This window comes from Salmo salar, chromosome 02 (genome assembly GCF_965601325.2).
Source record: "Salmo salar chromosome 02, fSalSal1, whole genome shotgun sequence".
NCBI classification, from domain to species: Eukaryota; Metazoa; Chordata; class Actinopteri; order Salmoniformes; family Salmonidae; genus Salmo; species Salmo salar.
In genome coordinates this window covers 62,974,953-62,996,309 of record NC_138292.1, presented here as the reverse complement: position 1 = coordinate 62,996,309, position 21,357 = coordinate 62,974,953, and the positions used below count along the sequence as shown (strand labels likewise).

Below are 21,357 nucleotides of genomic sequence, written 5' to 3'. Positions count from 1 at the left end.
GTTAAGGGAGTCATGTGTTTTCACCTTACGTTAGGGTTACACAGACTTAGGCTAAACTCCTCTGCCATAGGCTAGAGACTTCCTCTCCCTCTAAGTGTGCCCTCTCGGAGGCAGTGAGTTTTTTTAGCTGAAATTGAGTGTAAATATTTCATGGTTGGGGGTGGTACGGGACTGGGAGATCTGCCTGCTTTAAGTATACAGAGTATAGCAGACACCTGCCTTGACATCTCATGTCTGAAGGGAAGTGAGAGATGTGCCACAATAGTAGCTGTTATGTACTTGACCTGGGTTCAAATAATGTATATATCTTTTTTTAATAATTTCCGTGTTTGCTTGAGCCTGCCTGCAGTGCCAGATGGGAAGGGTTTACATTTTTAGGACTATTGTATTAGTTCAATTTAAGCTAGGCAAGCTCAATTAGACACAGGTCAAGTATTTAAAATGATTTCAAATAGTATTTGAACCCTGCCCTGAAATGTCATGTCGGAAAAGGGAGACATGCTACTCTAGTACTGTTATGTACAGTCTGTCCTCAGAAGCCCTGAGGTCTGTCTGTTACACTACACACTCTACTGTTCCTTTATGCAGCCCAGACGCAACTCAACCCCACACACTAATCCATTGGGCTGGTGAATGGATCACGCAGTGATGCATTACAATAAATGGATTATTGGGAAAGCCGAGCAGCTACAAAGTAAGATAGAGTCTCCAGCTATAGACAGAGACTTTGTGGACCGGCGGCTTCTACAGACGTAGGATCTACATTTGAGCCAGTTTGCTACAGCAGGAAAATAATCCTCCAGCAACAGGAAATGTGAATTATTATGGAGATTGTAATTAATGTAAACGTTTTGTAGGGGTTGATACATTTTTCTTTAGGGGAAGTCTGACATTTTAAAGTGTAAATTACAAACTTTAGAAGCCTTTTTAAACCTTGAATACATTACAAGTTAGCCTTTTTTGCTGCCCGGGAAAATTCTCAACAACAAAAGAGTGATCAAATTAAGATCCTGCATCTGTAATTCATCTATATTTTCAAGCAACTTTAACTTCCTGCCAGTATTAAAACTTTGGTCATTCTTCACCGTCAGCTCACTCCAGCTCCACTGTCTGCTCTCTCACTCTCTCTCTCTCACTCTCTCTCTCTCTCTCTCTCTCTCTCTCTCTCTCTCTCTCTCTCTCTCTCTCTCTCTCTCTCTCTCTCTCTCTCTCTCTCTCTCTCGTGGGCACGGCGCCAGTCTCCCATGGCACTGGTGCCCGACGGCCCACTCAGCACATCACAGACATTGACCCTCACCATGAAACCATGCTGACATGCGGACACACAAACACCTATTTCCTGTTCCTGTTCCTGTTTTGTAACGTGTGAATGAGTCATGGTATTATGTGTGAAGGTGAACAGCTGTGTACCTGTGTCACCTCTATCACGAGTACCTGGATCCCCTTCACGACAGTGCCTGTACAAGTGAGTAAAGAGAATATATTATTGCATTCTTATGACACATGAGGGGCAGAATAGAGATGTAGGAAATTCTGTTGTATTCCCTGTTGTCAAAAATGCACATTTCATCAATGACTTGTGATCTTTCCATCCTCATTCAAAACTGACCATATTGTACAAGACCCCTACAGATCTAGGATCTTCATTTGATCACTCTTTTGTGGCTGAGAATTTTCTAGGACTATTTTATTAGTTCCATTTAGTTAGGCAAGCTCAATCAGACACAGGTCAAGTATTTGAAATACTTAAACTCAAGTGTTCTACTACAGTATATACTGTATCATGTCTGGGAGGATGGCAGGATCTCTAGAATAGGAGGTCCACCATGAATATTCAATATATTACCATTAGACTGTAAGCTGGCATCGTCCATTCTCAGCCCATTCATTTGACATGCCTGGAGCTAGCCACCGGAGGATTGCTGCCCAGGAAATGTGCTTCGCTGCCTCCAATGAGAATTAATTACTTCCACTGTCCGCCTCACACACACTCAATGCCTGCTTTAAATAGTCTCGATCGAGCTCCAAACTTTGTTTTAACTTCTCTCTTTTAAGCAACAAAAAAATTGAAATGACAAACTTAAGGGTTTCTTTTCCTGCTGTAGCAAACTGGCTCAAATTAAGATCCTACATCTGTATCTTCCCCTCCACAGAGAAATCACATTCCCACACACTGTAACCACTGTAACACAACAGACATGTCTCTCTGTGGGTTGAGTGGATCTCCACTGTATACAGTATGAGACCTCTGCAATAGTAGCATCTTGTACAGCTGAGCTAGTCTTAATCAGTCGCTAGTGTGGGTGTGCTGGGCCATAGACAATGCATAGAAGATAATGAAGTCCCTACTGGAGAATTACAGTCTGAACAGGCTGCTCTGAGCCAGTGCAATGAATCAGCACTGGAATTGGATTGAAAAGGTTTGGCATGGGCCCTCAGATTCTCAAAATGTTCTACAGCTGCACCACTGAGAGCATCTTGACTTGCTGCATCCACCCCTTGGTATAGCATCTGCACGGTATCCGACAGAAGGTTGTGCGTACGGCCCAGTACTTCACTGGGGCCGAACTCCCTACCATCCAGGACCTCTATACCAGGAGGTGTCAGAGGAAGGTCCTAAAAATTGTCAAAGATTGCAGCCACCCAAGTCATAGACTGTTCTCTCTACTACTGCACCACAATGAGTAACCAAGCGCCAAGTCTGTGACCAAAAGATATCTGAACAGCTTCAACCCTCAAGCCATAAGACTGCTGAACATCTAATCAACTGGCTACCCGGACTATTTACATTGATCCCCTTTATTATTTATTTCCTAATTGTTTTGCACTGACTCCCTTGACTGGCTCTATGCACACTCACTAGACTCTACCAACACACTCACACATACTACACTGACACTCACTCACACACACACACACACACACACACACACACACACACACACACACACACACACACACACCACACACACACACACACACACACACACACACACACACACACACACACACACACACACACACACACACACACAGACACACACACACACACAGACACACACACACACACAGACACACACACACACACACACACACACACATAGACACACACACACACACACACACACACACACAAAACACACACAAAACACACACTCACACATAGACACACTTCACACACGCTGCTGGTACTCTGTTTAATATGTTTCCTGATGTTACCTCAATCACCTCCACTACCTCGTACCACTGTGCATTGACTCAGTACCGGTACTCCTTCTATATAGCCTCGTTATTGTTTTTATTGGGCTGCTATTTCCTTTGTTATTTAGCAAATATTTGTCTTGCTTTTTAACTCTGCACTGTTGGGAATGGGCTCGTAAATTAGCATTTTACCGCAAAGTCTACACCTGTTGGATTCGGTGCATGTGACCAATACCATTTGATTAGATTTGAATTTGATAGCTCAGTGGAGGGGTTATCTCCATGGTTACAACAAGAGTTTTACTGACTATATGACCTAAGTGTTTTTTGATCAAATAAAAAAAAAACGTTGACCTACTGACCTAAATATGGTTTGAGAAAACACACAGACATGTTAAAGTGTGACCTCCCGCCAATAACACTATGGTGGGGGTTTCTGGGCATCGACTGTATCTAGAAACGTGTGTGTGTGTTCCAGCGTGTGCACCCACCTTTGGCAACATTCTTCCTCTCGGGACACGACTCAACCCTTCATGTCTACACCGTCCTGCTCTCTCTCTCTCGCTGCATCCCGCTCTCTTTCTCTCTCTCTTTCTCTCTCTCTCCTCCAGTCAGAGGGTGACATCCAGAGGGCACCGCTCTCTCTGTTATAGAGCCCAGTGGGGTTCCTCATCACATTATCTCTCCAGCATGCTCTAGTACAGTATGAGCAACCAGCACATATCCTGTAACCATTATACACACTTCATTGACAGTAGAGTAGAAGTAACATTTCCTCACATGGTATTGAAACATGAGTCAAGCACTGTTCTTATATTCTATGTCATTGAGGATGTAGCCTGGATTCCAGGCCTCCTTTTGTACCTTCCTTTAACTGATACTATTGAGGATGCAGCTGTTTATACTGCAGGCTGGGTTAGTGTATATGAACATCCCTGAAGTGGGTGATATAGAGTGTCAGTCTGACAAGTTTCTCCACTTTATGGATGAGATCTCAGATGCTAAGCAGAGATAGATGGGTCAAGATGGGGAGATGGATGTGAAAGAAGTATTCCTCAGACTCCCAAGGTTGTTTGAGGTAAATTGACTTTAACTAAACTTTTCCACTCCCCACCAGCTCTCTCTCTCTCTCTCTCTCTCCCTATGGGCTCCAACCCCCTATGCCGAGTTAGATTCAGCAGTAGCCTTCTGCAGTAGGTAGCATATGCTCTTCAGTCTTCGCTAGTGCTAAACCATGCCAAGTCTCCCTGTGAATAAAAAAAGAGACATTAGAGGTGAAGAGAAAGATGAAAGTGGTTTAGTTTCATGCATGCTTGATTCTACCTCACTTCCTCACTGCGGTCTTGAATGCGCTTTTGTGCACTGCAGAGTGCAAGAGTGTTTTATCTTCCTCTGTAGACTGTAGACTAGAGCAGAAAGGGGACTGGGCTGGTGGAGAGATGTTATGGATGTTGATGGCCTTAAGCGCAGTGATTGAATTTCAATTATTATGACGCAGGAAATTGAAATGTAGGGCATAGAAAACAAACATACTGTTATGACATCATTTGAAGATTTATAATTGGCTTGATGCATAGTATTATAAGATATGCTGTGTGTGTGCGTGTGTGTGTGTGTGTGTGTGTGTGTGTGTGTGTGTGTGTGTGTGTGTGTGTGTGTGTGTGTGTGTGTGTGTGTGTGTGTGTGTGTGTGTGTGTGTGTGTGTGTGTGTGTGTGTGTGTGTGTGTGTGTGTGTTCTTAGTACACTGTATGTATAATGTATTTGTGTACACTGTATACTTATATCCATCACATGATTATGTTGGGTGGATGGAGGTGCAGTTGAATCAATACCATAAACATTCTGTTAGTTCTGCAGCTACTTTAGTTTCTGCCCTATACCCAGTGGGTATGTTTCTTTAGTTTCTGCCCCATACCCAGTGGGTATGTTTCTTTAGTTTCTGCCCTATACTCAGTGGGTATGTTTCTTTAGTTTCTGCCCTATACCCAGTGGGTATGTTTCTTTAGTTTCTGCCCTATACTCAGTGGGTATGTTTCTTTAGTTTCTGCCCTATACCCAGTGGGTATGTTTCTTTAGTTTCTGCCCTATACCCAGTGGGTATGTTTCTTTAGTTTCTGCCCTATACTCAGTGGGTATGTTTCTTTAGTTTCTGCCCTATACCCAGTGGGTATGTTTCTTTAGTTTCTGCCCTATACTCAGTGGGTATGTTTCTTTAGTTTCTGCCCTATACCCAGTGGGTATGTTTCTTTAGTTTCTGCCCTATACCCAGTGGGTATGTTTCTTAAGTTTCTGCCCTATACCCAGTGGGTATGTTTCTTAAGTTTCTGCCCTATACCCAGTGGGTATGTTTCTTAAGTTTCTGCCCTATACTCAGTGGGTATGTTTCTTTAGTTTCTGCCCTATACCCAGTGGGTATGTTTCTTTAGTTTCTGCCCTATACCCAGTGGGTATGTTTCTTAAGTTTCTGCCCTATACCCAGTGGGTATGTTTCTTTAGTTTCTGCCCTATATCCAGTGGGTATGTTTGGGGATTTCATTCTAGTCCCTAGCAAGGTCCATTTGCTTTCTGCCGGTTGAGTTTTGCTTCACAGGGCATGTAGGAAGGGAGAGGAGCTGGTTGGAAGGAAAAAGAGAGAGGGGGAGGGAGGGAGGGGAGGGAGGGAGGGAGGGAGGGAGGGGAGGGAGGGAGGGAGGGAGGGAGGGAGGGAGGGAGGGAGGGAGGGAGGGAGGGATGAGGCTCAGCTTGGAGAGAGCTTTCACATTGGATGTTTGGACTGAAGGGGTGGGCATAGTCCTGTTCCTACTCTACCTCAACCTCTGCCTCTGTCAGTGTGGAGGGGAGTAGAGCGAGCGCACACACACACATCCAAACACACACATCCCAACACATACACATCCCAACACACACACTTTCACACTATCACTGTGGACAGAGTAGAAGAGCACACAAAGGAAGAGCCAGAGAGGAAGTGGAGAGACCATGTCAGGGCATACCGGGACAGACCTCGGACTACACCACGCATCACACACACACCGTCGGGACCAGAGCAACAGCATTATGAGGACAAGGGGACACTGTGAGGACAGGGTCATGGTTATGATTTATGAGGACACGGTCATTGTTTACTAGGTCACTGAGACTGGAGAATGTCTAATGTGATTAACCGTTAGTTGACCGTTAGTTGACCAGGTGTGTGAAGTTTAAAGGACTCATGGCGGCACCAACTACACAACCACAGGAGCCTATGAAGGTGAGTTTGAGATTTACCAATGATGTATTCATTCATCATCTGCCTTTTTTATTCTTTAGAAGGATTTGTGTATATTCGTATTCATTATATTATACAGAATTGGGTGTTAATGTCCTTACAGAACATTCTGGCTCATTTCGGTTGCGTAACTTTTCTCGCTGAGATTTTAATGCTTGATCATAATGAGATTTGATTGGTTGATTATAATAGACTTTACTTGTAATTAGTTGCATACAGATACAATTGGTTACAGAGAATAGTGTTTTTTTAATTATATAATTAACTACCATTTTGCTGTGGAATTAAAAATGATACCAGAAAATGTAATTCTGGGTTTATGCCGGGATAGTTTCTGTGAAATCTTTTCATTTATCTGACAGGTCTGGCTTGTATTTATTGCGGATAAATTTCCCCATGGGTATTAACACCAGCGAAACGTGGCGGGGTCCTTGACTCGGCTAAATGAATTGAAGGGAGGAGCGGTTCCCTCGTTCCCTCGGCGCGACAGACGAGTGCAAAGTGCATCCGGGCTGTTTCTCCTTTCCGCATGAGCGCTCGAGACAGACAGGGCGGAGAGTAGATGATGGCCCGGGTTTGAAATTGACTTGACAATATTTTTCTATGTGGACTGGCCATTCTCAACATGTTATATCTGAGGAGTGACATTTTTTGTTTCACTAGCTGTCAAAAGTTGTATTGTTTTTTCTGACTTTGACAAGTCTTTGTTTTGCTTCACTGGCAAAAGTTTCATAGGTTGTGAATGATGGTACATTTCTGACTGTTTGAAGTTTTAAAAAGCTGCTGGAAAAAGGGGGAAATTTGCACTGCTCCTTCACCCAAAGGCATTAAACACGCTGACAAGGGGCCAGAGAGGGATGGTGATGAAAATACTAACTCTAGCTGTCGGACGTTTTATTGGTTGGCAAAATTCTTGACTACATAGAATCTTAAAAAGCTACAGTTGTGGAAAAAGGGTTCAGGGCAAAGCTCCCTCACCCCAAAGACAGTAGACAAGCTGGCAGGGGCCAAGGGAGAAGGTTGATTAAAATACAAAATGGGAGAAAAATCGTGCCAAAGGGCCAAACAACCGAGCTAAGTGAGTGTGTCGAGCTAAGTGAAACAGAACTGCCGGCCCGCACTTTTAAATGAAGAAAAAAAAATGGGGACTTCTGTATTCTGACTATTGACCACATTGACATGGCCCTCAATTAAAGCTACATACATCAAACCCGTAGGAGAAGAAAGAAGAAAAATGTTATCTTTACTAACCCTCAAGGGGATGTGCCTTCAAGACACAATACTGTTGAATAAAATAGATACTTACACTCAGGGGCGCAACTTTCACTGGGGCATGTCCCCCCCAACATTCTGAATTTGCATTTTTGTCCTCCCAGTTTTATCATTGGAATGTGATACAAAACGAGGCAACGGTGGGCTAGGACCCTGCGGATGTGATCGCGTAGACTGTTTAGAGTGATTATCTGACTGGGTAAAAAAATGATATACAAAAAAAATTATAATAATGATGTCCTCCCACTTCTGAAACCGAAGTTGCGCCCCTTATTGTTACGACTTTTGCCAAGGTCGGCTCCTCTCCTTGTTCGGCGGCGTTCGGCGTTCGACGTCACCGGCTTTCTAGCCATCGCCGCTCCATTTTTCATATATCCATTTGTCTTGTCTTGCTTCCATACACACCTGGTTTTCATTTCTCCAATCAATCTACTTGTATTTAACCCTCTGGTTCCCATCATGTTATGTGGTGTTAGTTTACGCGCTTTACTTTTATGTTCCGTTTTTTGAGCAATTTTGATTTATGTAGTGCTCTCGTTTTTGGAACTATAATAAAAGTGCGCCTGTTCATTGTACTCTGCTCTCCTGCACCTGACTTCGCCTCCAATACACGATTGACAGAATTACACACCCCCAATGGAGTCAGCAGGAGCAGGTACCCCGGTTAGTGAAGTCGAGGAGCGCGTCCAGGAACATTCGGCCATGTTACATCATCTTGGTGCCATGATGGATCACGTTGTCCAGACCATGGACCACTGGGAAAGACAGGAAGTCTCTCCAGTGCCTCGACCAGCACAACCGGTGTTGTCTCCACCCGTTCCATCTGGAGAGAATTCCGGGGGGATGCGTCTCTCCCTTCCCAGGGAGTAAGATGGAACGGCAGCACAGTGCCAGGGATTCTTGTTACAACTGGACCTCTACCTGGCCACTGTGCACCCAGCTCCCTCAGGAGGGGAGAGAGTGGCCGCCCTCATCTCCTGCCTCACAGGAAGAGAGCTAGAGTGGGCAAACGCCGTGTGGAGAGAAGGAGACACGGCGCCAGACCACTTCGAGGATTTCACCCGTTGCTTCAGGGCTGTCTTCGACCATCCACCTGAGGGCAGAGCGGCAGGGGAAAGGCTCTTCCATTTGAGGCAGGGGACGAGGAGCGCCCAGGACTTCACCCTGGAATTCCGGACCTTGGCCGCCGGAGCCAGCTGGAACAACAGGGCCCTCATCGACCACTATCGATGCAGCCTACGAGAGGATGTCCGACGTGAGCTGGCTTGCAGGGATGCCACCATTTCCTTTGACCAACTGGTGGATTTGTCCATCCGGTTGGATAACCTGCTGGTCACCCGTGGACGTCCAGAGGGGGCTCTGTCAGTTCCATCATCTAGCAACCCCGCTCCGGTGCCCATGGAGTTAGGATGTGCGCGCATAGGGAGACTGGAGGAGGAGCCATCACGTGCGCCATCTGTGGGCGCAGAGGACACACTGCCGGTCGGTGCCGTGTTGGATCCTCTGGGAGTCGAGGCAACAGGCAGGGCACTCTGGCGTCACCCCAGGTGAGTTTGCACCACACTCATCCAGAGTCCTCTGTTGATCAATTGTTTGTGTCTGTTTGTTTCCCTGAGTTTTCCCCACATTCCCAGCATAAGGCGCTCGTCGATTCAGGCGCAGCTGGGAATTTTATCAACAGAGCATTAGCCATTAGGTTAGGATCCCTATTTTTCCTATAGTTAGACTCTTCCCGGTACACGCTCTAGATAGTCGAACATTAGGGTCCGGGCTAATCAGGGAGGCCACCATCTCCTTGGCCATGGTTATGCAGGGGGATCATGAGGAGAGAATCAGTCTCTTTCTCATTGACTTTCCTGCGTTTCCTGTGGTAGTAGGCCTTCCCTGGTTGGCTCTGCGTAACCCCACTATTTCCTGGCAACAGAGGGCTCTCACGGGGTGGTCGCGAGAGTGCTCAGGGAGGTGTGTAGGGGTTTCCGTTGGTGCTACCACGGCGGAAAGTCCAGAGCAGGTCTCCACCATGCACATCCCCCCCCCAAAATATGCCGATTTGGCTCTCGCCTTCTGTAAAAAGAAGGCAACTCAATTACCACCTCATCGACGGGGGGATTGTGCGATAAATCTCCTGGTAGACGCTGCGCTTCCCAGGAGTCATGTGTATCCTCTGTCGCAGGCAGAGACGGTGGCTATGGACACATATGTCTCTGAATCCCTGCGTCAGGGGTACATTCGACACTCTAGTTCACCCGCATCCTCGAGTTTCTTTTTTGTGAAGAAGAAGGATGGAGGTTTACGCCCGTGCATTGACTATAGAGGTCTCAATCAAATCCCGGTGAGGTACAGTTACCCACTACCTCTTATCGCCACGGTGATTGAGTCAATGCATGGGGCACGCTTCTTCACGAAACTGGATCTCAGGAGTGTGTATAACCTGGTGCGTGTCCTGGAGGGAGACGAGTGGAAGATAGCGTTCAGTACCACCACAGGGCATTATGAGTACCTCGTCATGACGTACGGGTTGATGAATGCTCCATCAGTTTTCCAATCCTTTGTACACAAGATTTTCAGGGACCTGCACGGGCAGGGTGTAGTGGTGGATATCGATGACATTCTGATTTACTCCGCTACACGCGCCGAGCATGTGTCCTTGGTGCGCAAGGTACTTGGACAACTGTAGGAGCATAACCTGTACGTCAAGGCTGAGAAATGCCTGTTCTTTCAGCAGGCCGTCTCCTTCCTAGGGTATCGCATTTCCACATCAGGGGTGGAGATGGAGAGTGACCGCATTGCAACCGTGCGTAATTGGCCGACTCCCAGTGATTTTTAGGGTTTGCCAATTACTACCGGAGATTTATCCGGGGTTTTGGCCAGGTTGCTGCGCCCATTACCTCACTGCTGAAGGGGGGTCCTGTAAGGTTGCAGTGGTCGGCTGAGGCGGACAGGGCTAATGGGCAGCTAAGAGCTCTGTTTACTTCGGCTCCGGTGCTGGCCCATCCGGATCCCTCTTTGGCATTCATAGTGGAGGTGGATGCGTCCAAGGCTGGGATAGGAGCCGTGCTCTCACAGCGCTCGGGCACGCCACCGAAACTCCTCCCCTGTGCTTTCTTCTCGAAGAAGCTCAGCCCAGCGGAGCATAACTATGATGTGGGGGACCCGGAGTTGTCGGCTGTGGTTAAAGCGTTGAACGCGTGGAGACATTGGCTAGAGGGGGCTAAACATCCTTTCCTCATCTTGACTGTCCACCGCAACCTGGAGTACATCCGGGCAGCGAGGAGACTGAATCCTCATCAGGCAAGGTGGGCCATGTTTTTTACCTGTTTTGTGTTTACCCTATCCTACAGACCAGGTTCCCAGAATGTGAAGGGAGACGCACTGTCCAGGCTGTATGACACAGAGGAGCGGCCCATGGATCAGACTCCCATACTCCCGGCCTCCTGCCTGGTAGCGCCGGTCGTGTGGGACCTGGATGCGGACATTGAGCAGGCGTTGCGTACGGAGCCCACTCCCCTCCAGTGTCCCATTGGGTGTAAGTATGTTCCGTCTCCTGTCCGTGACCAGTTGATCTCTTGGGCCCACACATCACCCTCCTCTGGTCATTCGGGGATCGGACGGACGCTGTCTGACTGGGAAGTACTTGTGGCCCACTTTGGCTAAGGACGTGAGGGTTTATGTTTCCTCCTGCTCGGTGTGTGCCCAGTGTAAGGCTCTGAGACACCTGCCCAGAGGTAAGTTACATCCCTTACCCGTTCCACAACGACCTTGGTCACATCTGTCAGTGGATTTCTTAACAGATCTTCCTCCCTCACAGGGAAATACCATTATCCTGGTTGTTGTGGATCGTTTTTCTAAGTCCTGTCGTCTCCTCCCTCTGCCTGGTCTCCCTACGGCCCTACAGACTGTTGAGGCCCTGTTTACACACGTCTTCCGGCACTATGGGGTGCCTGAGGATATAGTGTCGGATCGGGGTCCCCAGTTCACGTCGAGAGTTTTGAAGGCCCGAGAGTAACGGGCAGGTAGAGAGAGTCAACCAGGATGTGGGCAGGTTTCTGCGGTCCTATTGCCAGGACCGACCGGGGGAGTGGGCAGCGTTCGTGCCCTGGGCCGAGATGGCACAGAACTCGCTTCGCCACTCCTCCACTAACCTCTCCCCCTTTCAGTGTGTATTGGGGTACCAGCCAGTTCTGGCACTGTGGCATCAGGGTCAGACCGAGACTCCTGAGGTGGACGACTGGTTTAGGCACGAGGAGGAGACATGGGAGGCTGCCTGTGTCCATCTCCAGTGAGCTGCATGTCGCCAGAAAACCAGCGCGGACCGTCATCGCAGTGAGACCCCAGTGTTCGCACCGGGGGACCGGGTCTGGCTCTCGACTCGTAACCTGCCCCTCCGCCTGCCCTGCCGGAAGCTGGGTCTGCAGTTTGTAGGGCCATTTAAAGTCCTGAGGAGGTTGAACGAGGTATGTCACAGATTACAACTTCCCTCTGATTATCGTATTAACCCCTCGTTCCATGTGTCTTTCCTCAGGCCGGTGGTGGCTTGTCCGCTCCACGAATCTGAGGTGCGGGAGGTCCCTCCGCCCCCTTTGGACATCGAGGGGGCCCCGGCGTACATTGTTCGTTCCATCCTGGATTCGAGGCGTCAGATGGGGGGCCTTCAGTACGTCGTGGAGTGGGAGGGATACGGGCCGGAGGAGAGGTGCTGGGTTCCGGTTGCAGATGTTTTGGATCCTGAACTGCTGCGAGAGTTTCACCGTCGCCGACCGGATCACCCTACGCCTCGTCCTCCGGGTCGTCCTCGAGGCCGGTGTCGGCGCGCCGCTGGAGCCGCGCGTCAAGTGGGGGGAGGGGGGGTACTGTCACGACTCTCCTTGTTCGTTCGGCGATCGACGTCACCGGCTTTCTAGCCATCGCCGCTCCATTTTTCATATATCCATTTGTCTTGTCTTGTTTCCATACACACCTGGTTTTCATTTCCCCAATCAATCTACTTGTATTTAACCCTCTGGTTCCCATCATGTTTTGTGTGTAATTGTTTCATGTTATGTGGTGTTAGTTTACGCGCTTTACTTTTATGTTCCGTTTTTTGAGCAAGTTTGATTTATGTAGTGCTCTCGTTTTTGGAACTATAATAAAAGAGCGCCTGTTCATTATACTCTGCTCTCCTGCACCTGACTTCACCTCCAATACACCGTTGACACTTATACTATTAAACATGTAATTTACATCTACTACACATAGTGTTACAAGACATACATTGCACTAAGTAAGGATTGTAAACAGACAAAAAAAGACCCCAAAATGTAGTACATGGTCACAATACAGCAAAGTAGCCGGTTTAAGGTTTAACAAAATCCTTTCAGCTCTGATGCGCCTGAACAAAGAAGGAGGGCGTAGGGCAGCTGTAGAAAAGCCCTACATAACTAAGCCCCTGTTATTTTACTTCAATAAAACAGTGTTTTCCTTCTTTCTTTCCTTTAAACGTAGTTTTACTGTGAATCAAATTTGCCTTCAGTTTGGTTTGGAAGTGTAAGGTTTTGTATTTATTTTCTTAGTCAACCTCGTGTTCTGTTTCGTTGTGTTCTTGAACGTAGCCCTGTCTTTCATTTTTGTTCATTGATTTCAGCTGTGTTCGTTTCTCACCTGGTCTCATCAGCTACTTATTTAGTTCAGTTCATTCTGTTTGTACCTTTGTGAGGTATTGTTCGTTTTGACTCTACTAAGCCTTTTCCCATCTCATTTGTGAGAACCAGTTATAGCCTTCAGTCCTAGTTATAGTATATATTGTATCGTTTGTGGGAGGATGGCAGGATCTCTAGAATAGGACATCCACCATGAATATTCAATATATTACCATTAGACTGTAAGCTGGCATCGTCCATTCTCAGCCCATTCATTTGACATGCCTGGAGCTAGCCACCGGAGGATTGCTGCCGAGGAAATGTGCTTCGCCGCCTCCAATGACAATTGATTACTTCCACTGTCTGGCTCACACACACTCAATGCCTACTTTAAATATGGACCATACCTTCCTTTGTCACATCTGATGTCTGACTACACAGTCCAATGACGTTCTATTTGGGTTATTGATTCGTAAAATCCTGGCTGCTGATCAATTGTATTGATGATTGATATACAAATCTAATGAAGGATGATTTTCTTGTTGTGTAACACCTGAGACCTAATGGACTTGTCAATAGTTAATCTAGTCAGTTTTGCTTCCTGGCTGAGATTCCATTAGTCCTAATCAGGAAAGAAGAGATTGAGGTGCATTTAATAAATCCATTGAGGTTCCTTTTAAAAACGGTTAGTTGTCAGTTTTGCTCCCTTGGCTGCATTTCTATTAGTCATAATCTGGGATGTAAATAAATTACAAGGGGACAGATTGAGATTTAGGTTGAGGTGTATTCAATATCTCTATTGAGGTTCCTTTTAATTACACTCAAGAAACGTTACAACTGATTACTGGGTTGATGTGGATAATGTTCTTTAGGGCCTACGTTTTAAATTATTTTACAATGGAAAACAAGTATTTGTGTTACCTATTGGATAACGCCAGGGTCGTATTCATTAGGGCACACCATATCTAAGTATTTTGCAACAGAAAACAAAAGTTACCCTTTCTCAAGTCCAGGCTGTCCGTCCACGTTTCAGTCTGTTTGGTGCCTAATGAACACAACCCTGATTTGTTGTGTTGTGTTTGTCTCTTTGTCTTTCAGTCCCAACAGAAGTCCACTTAAGTCATCCATATTTCATTCTATTTTCTTCCGTTTGGTGTCTAATGAACACAATCGTGATGTGTGTTCCTCCCTGTCTTCCAGTCTCAGCAGAAGTGCATAGCCATCTTTGCTCTGCTGTGCTGCTTCGCTGTGCTGGTGGCTCTCACCTTCTCTGCCGTAGATGTCTGGGGGGAGGACGAGGACGGAATCACAGAAGAGAACTGTAACAGACACTGTCGGTAAGAGGTACCGGAACTATAATCAAGGAGCCCAGAACCAAATACTTGCGCTAGCTAAATGAAAGTCATTACAAAGGTCCAAAACAGTCTGCAGGGCTACCTATCCATAACAAGTAAAGCTACATGCCTACAACATTGTCATAATTGACAGGAGTCAAAATCTTCCAAAGCCCTAAGATGCTATCGTAAACATAGACCATAGATGTCTGCATCATCGATTTCAGAGATCTGAAATGATGTATATGATTTTTATGATTAAAACTGTATGCTTTCTCATCAGCATTGTCCTTGTGGAGAACATTCCGGAGGACCTCCCCCTTTCCGTAGACGGTACAACCCACGTGCCCCTCTCCACAGGCCTCAACAGCCTGTTAGACCAGGCCAAGCACTCAGTGGAGGTGGTATCTCCCGTCTGGAACCTCAACTCATGGGACCAAGAGACATGGCCCAACTCTGGCAAACAGGTATCATGTAACAAGAATGCCACTTCTTCATCTTCTTCAACTTCTTCATCTTCATCATCATATATCGCAAACTATAAAACTATGGACCGTTCTTCAAATGTTCTACTTTGGCAAAGTGCTATTCCATTATATCAGCAGTGCGCCCAGCAGCAGAAATTGATACTAAGCCACACAAAACCTGCAACAGTCTTTGGATAAGGACATTCACAGAGCAAAGGGAACAATAACAGTCATGCTGTACATATCCTTTTATGTCTCAGGGCCAGCTTCTGTTCCAGAGACTGCTCAACCTCAAGACTCGGGAGGTTAAATTGAAGATTGCCAGCAGTCTCACAGACTCTGCTGAACTGCAGAAACTAACAGAGCATGGTAAGTGACACTTCATTCATACCACTCCACATAATATACAAAAACAGCAATGTATTATTCATTGATGGCCTATAGTACTGTGTGTGCCCAATTATGCATACAGATGTAAGATCTTAATTCAATCACTATTTTGTCTTTGAGAATTTTCCTGCACAGCAGAAATGCAAACTTGTAGTGTATTTGAGTTTTTAAAAGGCTTCTAAAGTTGATAATTTCCACAAAAAAATATCAACCCCTACAAAAATGTCTATTAATTATAATCCACATAATAATTGAAATTTCCTCTTGCTGCAGAATTATTTTCCTGCTGTAGCAACCTGACTCAAATGTAGACCCTACATCTGTAGGCTACAGTGTCTCATATTTATCTTTAGGAAAACAGATACAGCACTTTATATAACATTTTGTCATACCCGTGGTATACTGTCTGATATACCACCGCTGTCGGCCAATCAGCATTTATGGCTCGAACCCCCCAGTTTATACAACATTTTATATAACATCCATCACAGTATGAGCTCCGCTCTCACTCCTTGAGCTCTCCGGCAAACTTGAGTCCACAAGGTCAAACAACATGAATGTGCAAATGGATCCAACTTAACTGCTTCCTTGTCAAATTGGGCTGCCTCTTGCCTCCAAGGCTGCCTGTACGTCTTTCTGTCAGCCACAGGCCACATTGGCAGGCTTCCCTTTCATCTCTAATGTGGCCGTGATTTAAGGGGCCAATAGAAACAGGGCCTAAATGTTTGTCTGGAGGTTGTGTCCTTCAGCAAGGCACTTTACCGCTCCCTTCTAAACTGCTCCTGGGGTTCTACACTGAGGCCGTCCCTGTGCTTCCAGTCCCTTGGAGTTTGGCTGATTAAGCAAAAAGACCCATTTCCATTCTCTCCAAGAAATTGGACAATAAAGTATTCTTCTTCCCTGACTTCATATTCCCCCTGCAGGTGGCGAGGTTCGCTTTGTGAATATGTCAGCTCTGACCAGAGGCGGACTGCACTCCAATTTCTGGGTTGTTGACAGGAAGCATGTGTTCATTGGCAGTGCCAGCATGGACTGGAGATCACTGTCCAAGGTACCAGTTCTAGAGTAGGGTTTCCCAAACTCGGCCCTGGGTCCCCCCTGGGTGCATGTTTTGGTTTTTGCCCTAGCACTACACAGCTGATTCAAATAACCAACTCATCATCACCCTTTGATTATTTGAATCAGCTGTGTGGTGTTAGCGCAAATACCAAAACGTGCACCCAGGGAGGGCCCCAGGACCGAGTTTGGGTAACCCTGATATAGTCCATTAGTGATTAGAGAAGTGATTACCTGGCACTTTCATGCCCTAATGCCAGCTGGTGGTAGAACTCCCATGGAATGTAATTAACATATTGGCCAATGAGGAGTCAACACACACACACACACACACAACCACACAGACACACAGACAAGACAACAGAAATCTACACACACTAGCAGAAATGTCAGCAGAGAACAGAAATTTCTCAAGGTCCTGTACATGCAATAATGAGCTGTCAGCAGTCTTTGTCAGCTGAAATAAACAGGTATAAGGTCCACAAACACAATACACTGAAACAAACAATGTTTTCATCAGACAAGTATTCACTTATAGTGCATATAACTAGTCTGTTTGAGGAGTCTTTCAGCCGTCCAGTCAACACACTCATTCTCTCTTTAATAAGCAGACAGTTAACCACGTTGCCTCCTCCTCTCCCTCCGCCTCTTCCCTGCATCTCTCCACAGAGGAAGGAGTTGGGGGTGATGGTTTATAACTGCAGCTGTCTGGCTATAGACCTCCATAGGGTCTTCTCCTTTTACTGGCAGCTCCAGTACAGAGACTACATCCCTTCTATCTGGTCCAAGAGAGTCACGGCCCTCTACGGCAAGGACAGCCCCGTAACGCTGTACCTCAATGATACAGAGGTTACCGCTTATGTGTCGGTGAGGATTCGTTATTATGTACTATGTATTACATAGAGCAGATCAGTGGAGGCTGGTGGAGGGAGGAATCGGAGGACGGGCTGCGTTCCATTTCTTCCATCCCAGGCATTACAATGAGCCTGTCTTCTGATGTATAGTGACGCCAGCCACCACTGGTCTACAAACCATAACATTGTCTTGCTATAGGAGTTTTGGAGTTATGTTTCTACACTCTTGTTGAAATGGAGTAGAATAACCATAACTAACCCTAACTCTAAATAACCCTAATCCTAATTTACCCTAATTTACCCTAACCATAGCCCTAACTAACCCTAACAAACCCCAACCAATCCTAACTTACCCTAACTAATCCTAATTTACCCTAAACCTAACCAACCCTAGCTAACCCTAACCCTAACTAACTTTAAATAACCCTAACCAACCCTACCTAACCCTAACTAACTTTAAATAACCCTAACTAACCCTAACTAACCCTAACTAGCCCTAAGCAGTTTTACTAGACATCTTATTACTTGACCATGCAGCTGATATTTACAAAATGTTCTTGTACCTTTAGAATGTTCTGAACAGCTTTACAGAACATTATGACACCCATAACAGACTCCTTTATCAATCATTAATCCGACACCCATCCGGGTGATTAATCATGTAAATGTTACGCAGAGAAACAAATGAAACGTCTCCGTTGGACGCGTCAGCGTCTAATTTGACAGTAATGAATCTCTCCATCCCCCTAGGGATGATATGTTGATCAGCTACAGAGAACACATTCATCATCGTAACAGGAAGTAATGATGGTATGGCAGCCTACTGTGATGCTGCTGTTGGCAAAACCTTGCCCTCCTCCTCTGCCTCCGCTCCCCTCAGCTCACTTCTGACAATGACGCATGTTGGAGTTATGTCCGTCCTCGTTTCGCCCGCTACTCCCCCCCCCCCCCCACGTCTCAGACTATATTAAATATTGAGACTGCTTAAAATATAGGAAATGGGAAATTAGAAAATAACGTTTGTTTTGAAAGTGTGAAATATAGGCTAAAAGAGGTCTTTGGCTGTCACATAGAAGGCAGTAATAAAGTGAAGCTATGAAACGCTGAAGCTCTACTTATTGAAATAGTTGACCATCTTTAATATAACCTGCAATCAAAACAAGTCAAATTGAATCATTTGAATGTGTGTTCTCATCTTAATTATGATTCCTTTCTTGGTTCCTTCCTTCCCTCCTCAGACCTCTCCTGACCTCTTCTGTCCTAAGGATCGGGCCAAGGACATAGATGTCATACAGCATGTGATGCAGGATGCCAAGTTGTTCATCTACATCTCCGTCACAGACTACCTTCCCTTACTTATCAGAAGGTCTGGAGGGTCTTTAGTTTCAAGGTGATGCTTCCCAATATCCGATCATGAACCTATTCATCTTTTCACAATGTGCTCATTATAGTAGGACCAATGACATAATATATGTCATAAAAGCTGTAGCTATACTTTCTGCAATCTGAGTGCAACCATAGTTGGCATCCGTGCCTTGATTTATGAATTTGAGAGCCCAAACCCTCAGCTTTTTAGCAAACCAAGTGGCAGGGGTGCCATTGGCTGAAACACAAATGAAGGATTGTGGCTAAAAGTGTTCTTGTCAGACCCTGTGATACTCTGCTGTGCATCTCATTTCCTGTAACTTTGGGACCCTTCCATCGACACAGATACTGGTCTCCTATCGATGAGATGATACGTGAGGCTGTGGTCCTGAGAGGGGTCAAAGTTCGTATGCTCATTAGTTTCTGGAAGCAGACCCACCCGCTCACCTTTAACTTCATTATGTCCCTCAAGTCACTGTGCATGGAGCTGGCCAACTGCTCCCTCGAAGTGGTGAGTGAATGAAAAGAAAGTCTGTGAAATGCATATTAAAGAGATGTACTGTATATTACACTCCAAAATATCATGTACAGTAGCTGGTTTTACACAATCAATGGTGTGGGTGGATTCATCTTGACATTAGACTACTTTTGAGCTCTAAAAACATTGATCTTGGACTGTAATATTTCTTTCAGAATAAAGTGGCTCAGGAATTCAGATTTATGACGGCTCATTGAGTTTTAAAGCAACTTGAAGCCGTACAGTGCACTAGCATTGCCTCTATTGCGGTGGATATCAATTTGGTTTCATGACTTTAATCTTCTATTCCTGCAGAAGTTTTTTAGCAGGAGGGAGCAGATGGCTAATAGTCAACCAGGAATCAACCACAATAAGTACATGGTGACCGACAGTGCTGTGTACATAGGTCAGTGATCCAGATGTCACTGGGAATTTACTGTATCATTGATTATACAATTATTTATATGGAGAAGACATACAAGAAGACATACCCCCCCCCACACACACACACACACACACACACACACACACACACACACACACACACACACACACACACACACACACACACACACACACACACACACACACACACACACACACACACACACACACACACACACACACACATTTTGGAGAGGAGCAAAGAGTCAGCCACAATTCAGCACTCCCTAGAGCTAGTTTGGAATGCAGTACCTTGCTCAGGGCACAATGGTCTGATATCTGATATCTGATGTGCGCTGCCTCTATTTCCTCAGGTAATCACGACTGGGTGGGGAGTGAGTTTGCCTATAACGCTGGGACCGGACTCGTCATCAAACCAACACAAACTCTCAAGGAGAGGGGTGCCACAATCCTGGAACAGGTGAAGGCTGTATTCGAGAGAGACTGGCATTCGCGCTACGCTAAAACCCTACAGGCCAGTAATAGGACCCCAGAGGGTAGCAAATACAGGAACCTCCACAACAACCAGAGGTCAAGAGTCTGATGGATAACAAGAAGGGCAAAGACACCTGGAATGAGTCTAACGACCCCTATTAATAAACTATCAGCACAACTTTCCCTTTAACTTGTCATGAAACAAGGGTGTATTCACTAGGAACTAAACGGACGCAAACAGGCCAAAAGGGGGTGGGACCGAGTTAAAATTGTCCAATATGAAACTCTCGTTTTCGTAGCAAAAATGTTTCTGTTGCAAAACGTTTTGCTGCGGTTTGCTGTGGTGTGTACTAATGAATACACCCCATGTTTGATGACGGCCAAATATGGATTATCCTGAAGATAATCCACAAATCTGGTTATGTGGACCATTATATGCATTATTATACGCATGAGCGGCATGGAGGTTGAACATATAAGACTATTCTAATGGTGACATTTTTTCAGGACCTCTACATTTACACACACTGAAGTATATATGCATTTTGTATTGTTTGATTATGCATTCAGTTTGACAAGAATACCTCAGTATTTTAACCTTTAATAATAATCTATATAACCACAAAAAAAATCATAGTAAACATAAAATGCTTTGCCTTAATTATATTCCACATGCTTACATGGAGACGACCTCTCTTTGTAGACTTAAATGACTATATAACTGGTAGGATGTTACCTGTGTGCAATTGCATGGCATGCCTTTTGGGGGAACTGCCAAAATGCCCTCCCCCCTTCTCAGTACACACACACGCTCAAGGACAAGAGGATAATTTGACCTAGTACAGAAGAATATCATTATACAAAAGCCAGTAGGCCTATGTATGTAGGAATGATTCATTAAAATACATGGAATGTACACTATATTTATGATATATTTATCATACAGTTTCGCCTTGTTGATCTATAAAATAATGTGAACTTATTTTATACTTGACTATAATAAAAACGATACCTCATCCTTATTTCCACTGTTCTTAAACAATTCCAACCAGAAGTAGCAGAAAAACAAATGATATAATGGCCACCACTTCGGCCTAGTAAAGCGGAAAAGTGTAGGAAAATGAATCATGGGGCTTAC

The 21,357-nt window shown here is 45.5% G+C and overlaps 1 protein-coding gene across 1 annotated transcript; it reads left to right on the top strand.

Moving 5' to 3' along the window:
• Window positions 1-6,038: 6,038 nt before the first annotated feature.
• On the top strand, window positions 6,039-21,236 carry LOC106588830 (inactive phospholipase D5). Its single transcript, XM_045707283.2, has 10 exons — window positions 6,039-6,452; window positions 14,558-14,694; window positions 14,975-15,158; window positions 15,419-15,527; window positions 16,472-16,599; window positions 17,274-17,471; window positions 18,697-18,848; window positions 19,169-19,334; window positions 19,656-19,746; window positions 20,099-21,236. Exons 1-10 carry the CDS (start codon window positions 6,414-6,416, stop codon window positions 20,326-20,328), a joined length of 1,434 nt encoding a protein of 477 aa, XP_045563239.1. The 5' UTR covers window positions 6,039-6,413; the 3' UTR covers window positions 20,329-21,236.
• Window positions 21,237-21,357: the final 121 nt, after the last annotated feature.

Bases quoted from the DNA above. Each gene is read 5' to 3' on its own strand.
- LOC106588830 (XM_045707283.2), top strand. From the start codon at position 6,414: ATGGCGGCACCAACTACACAACCACAGGAGCCTATGAAG. The intron at 15,528-16,471 runs GTAAGTGACACT...TTCCCCCTGCAG, and splicing joins GCAGAAACTAACAGAGCATG to GTGGCGAGGTTCGCTTTGTG. The intron at 19,747-20,098 runs GTCAGTGATCCA...CTATTTCCTCAG, and splicing joins CGACAGTGCTGTGTACATAG to GTAATCACGACTGGGTGGGG.